The following is an 11,436-nucleotide window of genomic DNA, read 5'->3' on the forward strand; positions in this document are numbered from 1 at the left end:
GAACACGTCTCACGCCGCCTCACCGCACCGGACGATGGATTATGTCCCCGTTCCACCGTCCGGCACCCAACATTAGGGAAGCAAGTCGCGACCGTGTACAGCGGTCGTGACTCGGCGACTGCGCCCAATAAGACGTCGCCGCCGAATAGGATCCGCGTTGGGATCTCCCTCGCGGACCCGCTCTGCTTCCTCCTTCTGCGACATCACATCTTCACAGAATGTGATAGCCGCGCGCCACGTTCTGTCGCTGCCAACCATTGCGCGAGCTATGGAAGGCAGGGAGAGATCAGGGCCGACGACTGCGACTAGGTGAGCACGGGGCTCGGACCACGCGGGGCACACGGCGAGAGTGTGGTCTGCCGTGTCCTCCGGACTGTCACACCAATGGCAAGCCATTTGCGGCTCCCGCCTGGCGACTTTGCACAAGTACCACCCGAAACAGCCGTGTCCGGACAGCACCTGTGTCAGGCGGAAGGTAATTGCCCCATGCCGCCTGTCGCACCACTCGCGTAGGACCGGTCGAATAGCTTCGACCGTCCTCGCTCCTGCGCTGGGCCTCTCGAGCCGGCGTTCCCACTCCCTGAACCGCCGCTCGAGAGCATCAGCCCTCCATTGCTGGACTTGCTCCAGATATGGATTAATTCCATGCGATCTGGACGCCGTGACGCGGCGATAAACGTCCGCCAGCATCTCGGCATCCAGGTCCCACGGGGGCGTCCCAGCCATGACACACGCGGCCTCGAAGGACACTGTGCGATATGCCCTCACGACTCTGAGCGCCATGACCCGCTGCGGTCTACGCAAGTATGGTCTGGTACGGACGCTCAAAGAGTCGGCCCAAATGGGCGCACCATAGAGGGCCATGGAGCGAATGACGCCGGTGTATAGACGACGACACGCACCCCCAGCCCCTCTTAGATTCGGGAGCAGACTTCCAAGTGCCCCGGCCACCCCAACAAGACGGGGGGCGAGGCGACGAAAGTGCTCCACAAATGTCCACCGGCTGTCCAGCACGATGCCCAGGTAGCGCAAAGTGGAACCGACGCCGATGGACGTGCCACCCACCTGGATAGCTGAACCAGCAGCCTGCGCCCTTCGACGGCCGCGAAACAAAATTGCCTCTGACTTGTTCAGAGCGACCTCTAAGCCAAGTCGTTTGATTCGGCGCACAACATCCGCCACACCAGCGGTCGCAATGAGGGCTGCCTCCCTGTACGAGGCCCCGCGTGCAGTTACCAGGGTGTCATCCGCGTAGCAAAGCACGCTGACACCCGGTAGATAAGTGGCACGCAGGACCCAGTCGTAGCCGATGTTCCACAGAAGGGGCCCAAGAACCGAGCCCTGTGGAACACCGCACGTCACTTCCTTTTCTAGCCACCCACTACGCGCGGGGTACGCCACAGCCCTCTCCGATAAGTAGGACTGCAACAAGCGCACCATATACCCGGGCACGTTGTGATAGCGGAGCGCTTCGATCACGCAACTCCACGGCAGAGTGTTGAATGCGTTGGCGATGTCAAGGGACACCGCCAAAAGCACTCCGCCTTCATTATCTGCATGATCAGCGAGGTTCCGCAATTCAGCAATCGCATCGATAGTGGACCTTCCCCGGCGAAATCCAAATTGGTTCTCGCTTAGGTCCGGCCCCACTCCCTCCAGATGGTCGATGAGGCGAGCTGCGAAGACGCGCTCAAAGAGCTTGCTCACCTCATCGAGCAGCACGATCGGCCTATAAGCCGAGGGCGAGTCGCGCGGGCGTCCCTCCTTCTGCAACAGGACCAAGTTCCCGGTTTTCCACCTACGGGGAAATTGGCCCTGTTGGAGGCATTTTGTGAACAGCTGTTCCACCCTGGGTCCAAGAGATTCTAGCGCCAGCACCCAGGCCCGCCCGGGAACACCGTCAGGGCCGGGGGCGGCATTCTTCGCCTTAAGGCGCTCTACTGCCACAGCGAGCTCGTTGCGAGTGACTGGAGGGACATTTTCGTTGTTGAGCTCCTCCTGCGCAGTCATCGTGGGTGCCATCGGTGGGGGAGAATGTCTTCCCCGACTTGGAAACAAGGACGTCACCACTTGCTCCAGAAATCGTGGCTCGAGACTTTGAGACAAGGGCGGGGCCCAAGGGCGAAGCTTTTGCCTCACCCTCTTATACGGCCGACCCCAAGGTTCGCGGTTCAAACTCTCGAGCATCTCTTCCCATGCACGGGTCTTAGCGCTGCTGATGGCGTGCTGCAGAGACACAATGCAGTCCCTATAGACGGCGTATAACCGCGCTTCCTCCTCTTCGTCACGCCGCCTACGGCGCCTGTGCCTGGTGTACGCCCGCCTCGCAGCCACGCATGAAGCACGCAGCTGGGCAACATCGGCGGACCACCAGTACATTTGGCGCCTACGTGGAACCGACCGCACCCTCCGCATGCTCGCGTCGCACACCTGAGACATAGCTTCGGCAAGCCAAGTGGCCTCCTCCTCTACGTTTTCGCCGCCATTCTGCTGCGACGGGAGCCAAGCCTGCACTAAGGCAGCCTCAATGAGGAGCTCCCTATCGAGGCTACCAAGTGCCCAGCGTGGACGACAATCGCCAGGGGGGAATTGACTGGGAGCCGTCGAGGGCGTGGAGACGCTAAACCGGATATAACGGTGATCCGAGAGCGTCTCCACGTCCAAAAGAACCCTCCAGTCTTGTATACGACGAGCGAGAGGGGGGCTCGCAAACGTGACATCCACAATGGATCCACCCCTCTGCCGAACACACGTTAATTCTGCTCCACGGTTAACAACCGTCAGTCCCGACGCAACTGCCCAGTCAGCGAGTGTCGAGCCACGTATATCACTTGCCACGCAGCCCCAAGACACCGACTTGGCGTTCAGGTCCCCGGCCAGAAGTACAGATTGAGGTTGTGCGAAGTCTAGCAGATCCCTCAGCTCAACCAAGAACTGCTCGAAATCGGCGAGGCAGCGGTTCGGCGAGAAGTACGCCCCCACAACGGTGAAGCCATTGACAACCGCCGAGACGCATCCCCGTCGCCTTATGATTTGCTCAAGCTGTGTGTCGCCTTGAGCAACCAGCGCCACCAAGCCATCCAGATCGCCCACCCAGTTATCCCGGGGGGGCAGATTGTATGGCTCAGACACTACCGCCACGTCAATCTCCCACTCTGCCAGACTCTGATGTAAAAGGTCCTGGGCCCTGGCACAGTGGTTGATGTTGGCCTGTAGAAAACGCAGTGGGGCCATTACTGCGTTTCCATGGCTGCCTCCGTTTGCGGTACCTCATCAGGCACCGGAGCAGAGCGTGATGGCGTTGGAGCGCCATCTTGCTTCCGCATTCCACCTCTTTTAGGCTTCGGGGCCTTACAGGCTGCGCTTCCAAGCCGATGCTCTGCCGGTAGCTTTGCCTCCGTGCATAGGGCACAGCGAGCGGAGGCGGCATCGCATCCACCAGCTTTATGGCCTGTTTCACTGCAGCGGAAGCAAGTGGCACTCCTGTCCGTCGGCGAGGAGCACGTGGCGCTGACATGGCCCACCTCCAGGCAGCGGTAACAGCGCAGGGGCTTCTGCTCGGTGAGAGAGACTTTCGCCGAAGCCCACCCAACCATTACGCGCCCCGCCTGCGCCAGCTTCTTCGCCGCAGTCACCGGGCAACTAACCCAGGCTGATACAGCACCTCGGGGGCCCGTGCGCAGGCCACCACACTTCACATGCTCCGCGGTACACTCCCCTGCGCGCGATACCGCAGCCGCAATGTCCTCGACTGTGGCCGAGTCATCCAGGCCAGTGATTCGCAGGTCTGCGCACTTGACCGGCCTGGACACCTTAACGTTATCCTCACCGAGGACCTCCCGCAATTTGGCGGCAAGGGAGTCCGCTTCCTTGGTGCTGGTAGCACCGGGGATCTCTAGTATCCTGGCACCAGTGACAGCGCGCTTAAAACGCATTGCACTGATGCCAATTTCGGCGAGGTCTATTCCACGCCGCGCCTCCGTTAAAACACCGGCGTAGGTTACGCCACGCTCCTTCGCACTTGGCTGCAGGGTAAGGACGACAGCCGAGGAATTCGGAGCGTGGAGCTTTCGCGACTTCTTCTTGCGGGACTTAGCCGCAGGCTTCTTCCCTTTCCCCTTATTTTCTTTTCCTCGCTTTCCGACCACAGTCCACTCTCCGACCTTTGACGGCTGCTGCGGGAGGCCGGATGACGTGGCCAGCGTATCTTTTCTGGGGGGCTTTGAACCCGCCGGATCAGGCTGCACGGGGACCCTTTCCTTCCCCTTCGCCAATTTCTTTTTCCTCTTCTTCGAGGTTGCCTCGATCTCCAAAGCTGGGACCGCCGTCTGCTTCGCGGTTTTCTTAATTGCGGGCCCAGACACCGATCTACCGGGTTGCGATGAAGCCGCAACACCTGCATATGTCCTCGCCTTTGATGGAGGGGGCGGTGCGAGGTCATCAGCCATCGCTTGTTCAGCCGCCTTTGCCACTTTCCTGCTATCTGCCGCCAGTGGAGGTCTTATGCGCTTTTCCGGCAGCAGACGCTCCTCTAGAGCCTCAAATCTCGCGTTAATCATTGCTCCGACCTGGCGCAAGATATCCGAATCTTGGGGCTGAGCAGGCAGCGACGAGCCCTGAGAGGCCTTCACCTCTTGGAGTTCCCTTTTCAGGGAGTCGAGCTCCGCCTGTAGGCGGGAATTGGCTGCCTGCAGCAATCTCGTCTCCTCAGAGACAGTGTGTTTCTCTAATAGAGCTACTGACTGCTCAATGTCATCGTGGGCCAATTTCAAGGCCTTTTTGAAAGTGCCCTTGAGATTTGATGACTTGGTCATCACCTTCACGATTGCAGCCAGGTCATCGGCAATGCGGCGACTGAGAGCCTCCGACGTGTTTGTCTTTGCTGGAATGGGAGGGAGAGGAGCGCTAGCTTGCGCCACTTCAATGCGCTCGGCGCACTCAGCAACCTCCTTCTCGGCCTGCGCCTCCAACTCCCTCTTACGCAACCTCGTCATATCGAATGTGGCCTCGCGCCGAGTGGCGCTTGAACCCGATGGGCGGCCCTTCCCTCTTTTTGAGGTGGTCTTAATAAATGGGGATGTAAAAACCCCTGTGCCATCCTCTGTGTCGGAACCAGAACAGCTGGTGTCCAGCGTCCGCTTCCGCCACAGCCTGTCTTTTCCATCCATTTCTATGATGCTGTTGACAGAGCTGGAGCTTGAACGCAGCACAGCCCTGCCCCGCCTTGTCTCGACACGCGCCGGAGACATACTTCCGTCAGTGTCTTCGAGGTCATAGAAGTTTTCAGTGTCCATAATTGTGTGTTTGCTAAAGTCGTCGTTGATCGGTTCAGAGTTAAAGGACATTTTTGTTCCCACGAGTATGGGGGATATAAAACGTCCATCCGGGCGGTGCCCCCTGCACCCGGATAACCCTTTTACACCATGGAGGTCGGGCGGTATCCATGGGTGTACACAGCTAAAAGCTCACGCTCTCCCGAGCCAAACTGTCCAGGAAGGACAGGAAATCCACGCCGCTGGACTACAACGCGGATTTGAGGGTTTTTGATGAGGTGTCCTTCCTCTCAGGCCAGCCGATTAAGGCAAGCCTCCTGGTCCGTCGTAGCTGCTAGACGTGACAACAACACTACGACGGATAACAGGTTGCCCGACGGGAGGCCGAAGCCTCTTACCAGGCGACAGAAAAGCCTGCCGCCCAGCCCGCCGCGCCGCGATTGATACAACCGCCATCCCTCGCTGCAAAGCAGCCCGTCGTCCAGTAGGACTAAATCGTCCGCAACCACTGGTCGCCATACCTCGCCGCAAAAGCAGCACTGTTCGAAAACAAACCCAGCAATTTCTCTGCAAAGCAGAGATTGCAACGAGGACGTGGTAGCCCTCGAGTTCCTCCACGCTGATTTTGGTCCGCGCCGGCAAGACCACCGGTACCCCCCATATCTGGGAGGCCTTCCCCTATCCGCCACCTGAGGACGCGCCCGATGGGAGACCAGAAACTCCACACGGGAACCTAACCTAACCTAACCTAACCTAACCTAACCTAACCTAACCTAACCTAACCTAACCTAACCTAACCTAACCTAACCTAACCTAACCTAACCTAACCTAACCTAACCTAACCTAACCTAACCTAACCTAACCTAACCTAACCTAACCTAACCTAACCTAACCTAACCGAGTCATTTGCCCGAACGCGGTCCGTAGACAGCGAAATCGCATCGCTCCTGAGTTTATTTTTTGCAAAAGTGGTATTTTTTCATCTTACACACTAGTGTAATATACCAGTGGATGCGCGCTTGGACAACAGATACGGACGCGAAAACGGTTTTAAAATCGAGTGAGCCTGTGAAAAGTTATTACCGAAAGAAATTTTTACTAAATTAACAAAAGTACGGCGTCGCTGGGAAGTCCCGATTTATATCGGGGACTTCGCGAACCGGAACTGTGGTGTTGTGGGTATTAGTGAAACGAGTGCCTGTGAAAATTTTGGGATTTTTAGGACCCATACATAAGGTAAAACAAACAATTTTCGGCAAGCCGGGCGGTGGCAATCCTCCCTAACTCAGTGCATGGTGGAACGATACAAGTGTAAATAGACGCGTCTTATTAAAATAAAGCCTGTGGTTTTTGTCCCGGGGAAATCGGTTGAAAATTGGCGAAGATAGACACCAAAGAGTGTTCTAACCTACAAGTAGAAACTTTCTTCTGCCAAAACTATACTTTTCCCCCTTTCCCCCCACCGTGTTTCCTACTTAAATTAGTGTGTTGATATTCTATACATCTTCCCGCACAAAGATAATAAATTATCTTAACTTCTCATAACGTATTTCGGGAGAAATATCTAAGTAGGTCACGGGTGCAAGATTCAACAAAACAGTAAACACGTGGTGGCGAATTAATGTTTTCTTTTTAACCTAATTTATATTTTGTATTTGTATATTAGTATTTTGTAAAAATAGACCAGCTACATCATTTTTGGTGTAGCTGTTAGACTAAGGTATTATATACTGAGTGCTTAGGGACCATATACCACACAACACAAATATATATATATATATTTATAATATTATTATTTATAATAATTTTATTTATAATATTATTATCTTTCATTCATTTATTTCTATTCATCATAAACAGGCGACTCCCCTATTGGGAGACCTGATAGTCTTAAGTAAAAATAATAATTATTAATTATTGACTTGAGTGGTTAGTACTGACTAGCTAGCTTTAGTAAGCTAGTGCTAGCTTAGTAGGTCGAACCGTACGATAATAATATCGTATAACTTATAGATTGACTTTTTAAACTGAACTATAGACTATAATACTTGCTGCTCATTTCCATTTTTATTTTATTTTTTATTGTTGACCAATTGTAATTATTACGGACGTATTAATATTAATATTTTATTAATATTTTAAATAGTGATAAGTTGACAATTTTTAACTTTCAGTGACCTATTAATATTTTATATTGCACGCCTCATAAGCGAAGCGTTGAGGTGGGTACTACTGTCACTTCGCGCAAAACATCTGATTTTTCCAACTTAAAATGTCTTTATGTATCATACATTGCACTTGTAAGATAATACATACACACACATATTAAGAAAAAACACTATTTTTAACGTTCATGATATTTTTGATGTCATTTTTGTTATTTAAACTAGTTAAAAAACAGTTTAAAAAAGTTCTGTCTTGGACGTCCGTGTGTCTGTATGTGCGGATCCTTTTTCTTGTTAACACGATAGCGACCGAAATACTTTACTAATCGAGTCTTTTTTTTTCTCTTACGCTTGAGTATGCTCAGGAATAGAACCCTTTCATTTTTCAGGGTCTGATTCGATGTGGTTTAATTGTTATTAAATAAACAAAAATAATAATTAATAAATAATTATTAAAAAAAAAATTATGAGGCGTGCACTTTTGGATTTTCCAAACTATTTTTATTTTATATTATATTTTTATATTATTATTTTATATCTTATATTTATATCTGTGATATTTATTTTAATTGTAATTATTGACAGGTATCTCCCCTATTGGGAGACCTAATAGTGTTAAGTTGACCATTTTTAACTATCAGTGATCTATTAATATTTTATATTTTATATTAATATTTTATATCTTATATTTATATTTGTGATATTAATTTTTAATTGTAATTAGTGACAGGTATCTCCCCTATTGGGAGACCTAATAGTGTTAAGAATAATTATTATTGACAGGGGTTTTTTTTTTTTTTTTTTTTTCCCCTAAGTCATCATGATCCACACTCCCCAGAGGCGTGCCAGTGACACGTTCACTATCTCCGAACCAGTGAAGAAGCCTGCAACACCTAAAAGTCGGACTGCAGAAGGGAAAGCCCTTCTGCTGAAAGGGAAAGCCCACCTGCGCGAGTCTCGAAATTTAAAGACAGACATAAAGGATGGGGTTATTACGGCGCTAGAAAGGATGTATGAAATAATAAAAGAGGTGGAGTTTGAACTCACCAATGCCAGGGCTGGTAGTGGAGGGCGTAGTGGGGACCCTATACATCCCCCCCCGCCATCCGATGCTGGTCCCAGCGTAGTTGACGACGCATTGGTGAGAAATCTGGACCTAAGTGAAGGAATGAAAGAAAGTATGAAAGAGATGATGACAAGAATGGAAGATATGAGAGTAAGCATGCGGGAGAATGAAAATAAAATGGACAAATTGAGCTCGCTTTTGGAGGGCAACATGACTGTCGCCAAAACGGCGAGTTATGCGGGCGTTGTCTCGAAGGGAGTCATAGAGAAACTCCCCGAAGCAAGAGCCCTGCATTCGGTCATGGTGTCATCCAAAGACGAACAAGAGACGGGTGATGAGGTGTTAGAAATGATCAGAAAGACTGTGGATGCAAAGGACGGATGGGTGAAAGTAGAGAGGGTAAGAAAGGTGAAGAACAGGAAGGTGGTCGTCGGCTGTGCGAATGAGGAAGAAAGAATCAAGGTGAAGGAAAGGCTGAGAAAGAATGAGGGATTAGTAGTGGAAGATGTAAAAAATAAGAGCCCTCTACTAGTCTTCAGGGATGTAATGAAATGCGAAGTTGACGATTTCGTCACAGCATTCAGTAATCAAAATGCAAGCATCCTTGAGGGCCTGAAGGGGGAAGAGAGAAAGGTAGAAGTAGCGTACGTGATGAAAGCAAGGAACCACCTCCAGAACCACGTAGTGGCCAGGGTGAGTCCACAGGTATGGAAGAGATGCACGAGTGAAGGACACGCCCATATAGGGCTAAGTAGAGTGAAAGTGATGGATCAAAGTCCGTTAGTGCAGTGCTCGCGCTGTCTTGGGTACGGGCATACGAGACGAATGTGTAGGGAGGAGAAGGAACGATGCAGCCACTGCGCCGGTCCTCACATGAAGACCGAGTGCGACAAGTGGCTGCGGGGAGAAGTGCCTCACTGCATCAACTGCATAAAGGCTAAGAAAGGCAGCGCAGAGCACAGCGCCTTTGACAGAGAGTGTACGGAAAGAAAGAGGTGGGATGCTCTGGCCAGATCGGCGGTAGCGTATTGCTAGGGTTGCCCAAGGTGAGTCCTTCCAGTACCGAATGCTGCAGGCCAATCTCCAGCGGAGCCAAATCGCCACACGGGAGCTACTGCTCGAAGCCACCAAGCGTAAGGCATGCGTAGCATTGCTGCAAGAGCCCTACGTTGGTGGGGCGAAAAGTATGAGGACATACAATGGAGTGAGGATCTTCCAGAGCGAAGGGGAAGGGGGTGGAGCAGTAAAGGCGTGTATTGTAGTACTCGACGACACACTGGATGTCGAACTACATACACGCCTTAGCAGTAACAACATCGTTGTGGCCACTCTCAGAACCAAAGCCTGGGAGATGATTGTAGTGTCCTTCTACTTCGAGCCCGATAAACCAGTGGGGCTCTACCTGGACCATCTTAGGCGGATAGGGAGTGAGCTGGGTATCCATAGGATGGTCCTGGGAGGCGATGCGAACGCAAAAAGCCCGTGGTGGGGTGGCGAAATGGAAGACTCGCGAGGAAGAGATGTGTCTGCTGTACTGGAAGAAATGGGAATGCACATACTCAACACCGGGGACATCCCTACGTTCGATACCATTAGAGGTGGGAAAAGGTACTCTAGCTACGTGGATGTGACAGCGTGCTCCGACGATCTGCTGAACCGAGTGGACAACTGGAGGGTTGAGGAGAGTCTCACGAGCTCGGACCACAACGGCATATCCTTCGGCATCAGACAACATAAATCCACAGGCACGAACATAATACGAACTACACGCATATTTAACACACACAAGGCAAACTGGACTCAGTTTCATGAGAAACTGACCCAGCTGATGTCGGACAGACAATTAACTATACAAGACATAGACACAATACACAGCACACAACAAATAGATGACGCAATAGACAGATACACTGAAGCAATCACACAGACATGCAGAGACACAATGCCGACCAAAAAACACACACAGAAATTCACCTTGTCGTGGTGGAATGATGAGCTCGCGCAGATGAAGAAGCAGGTGGCCACGAGGAGACGCAGGATCCGAAACGCAGCACCTGATCGCAGAGACCGCGTGGTTGGATTGTACCTGGAAGAAAGAGAGATGTATGAAAAGGCAGTGAAAGAAGCGCAAGAGAAGAGTTGGAAGGAGTTTTGCCGGAAACAGGATAGGGAGGGGGTCTGGGAGGGCATCTACAGGGTGCTTAATAGAGCCACAGGGAGAGAGGAGGATCTGCCCCTTTCGAGGGGCGGTGAGAGCCTCGATGCCCGGAGCTCGGCAGAACTGTTGGCGGAGACCTTCTACCCCGAGGACCAGGAAAGTGGTGAAAGTGAGGGACATCGTCGGGTGCGCGGGTGTGCGGAGTCCTTGGACACCGAACCACCGGCGGGCCCGGATGACCCTCCTTTCATCATGGAGGAGTTGAAGAGAGCCGTAAGGTCCTTCAACCCCAAGAAGGCCCCCGGGGCGGATGGCCTCACGGCCGACATCTGTCAGCACGCTGTGGATTGTAACCCGGGATGGTTCCTTGCCTTGCTCAACAGATGCCTCTCTGCCGCCTACTTCCCCGCACAGTGGAAGTGGGCGACCGTGGTTATACTGCGAAAGCCGGGCAAGGAATCATATCGGGTACCGAAAGCCTATCGACCGATCGGCCTCTTACCTGTGCTCGGCAAAATCTTCGAAAAGATGCTGGTCGGCCGACTCAGGTTTTACCTGTTGCCCAAAATAAGCCCCCACCAGTATGGCTTTATGCCACAGAGGAGCACCGAGGACGCCCTCTATAGACTAGTGAACCACATCAGAAATATGAGGGAGGAGAAGAAGATTTCTGTTGTGGTATCGCTGGACATAGAGGGAGCCTTCGACAGCGCCTGGTGGCCAGCCATAAAGGTGCGGTTGGCTGAAGTTGGGTGCCCGGGGAACGTGAGGCGG

At 52.1% G+C, this 11,436-nt stretch overlaps 1 protein-coding gene across 1 annotated transcript; it reads right to left on the bottom strand.

Annotated features, from left to right (window-relative positions):
* Positions 1-1,370: 1,370 nt before the first annotated feature.
* LOC149907351 (uncharacterized) lies at positions 1,371-3,234 on the bottom strand. Its single transcript, XM_090102441.1, has 2 exons — positions 2,402-3,234; positions 1,371-1,422 (listed from the first exon to the last, which is right to left on the bottom strand). Exons 1-2 carry the CDS (start codon positions 3,232-3,234, stop codon positions 1,371-1,373), a joined length of 885 nt encoding a protein of 294 aa, XP_089958567.1.
* Between the last annotated feature and the right edge of the window lie 8,202 nt (positions 3,235-11,436).

This window comes from Colias eurytheme, chromosome 6, assembly GCF_061535395.1.
Source record: "Colias eurytheme isolate Ceu_HAF_F1 chromosome 6, ilColEury1 Martin Lab GWU primary, whole genome shotgun sequence".
Taxonomy (NCBI): domain Eukaryota; kingdom Metazoa; phylum Arthropoda; class Insecta; order Lepidoptera; family Pieridae; genus Colias; species Colias eurytheme.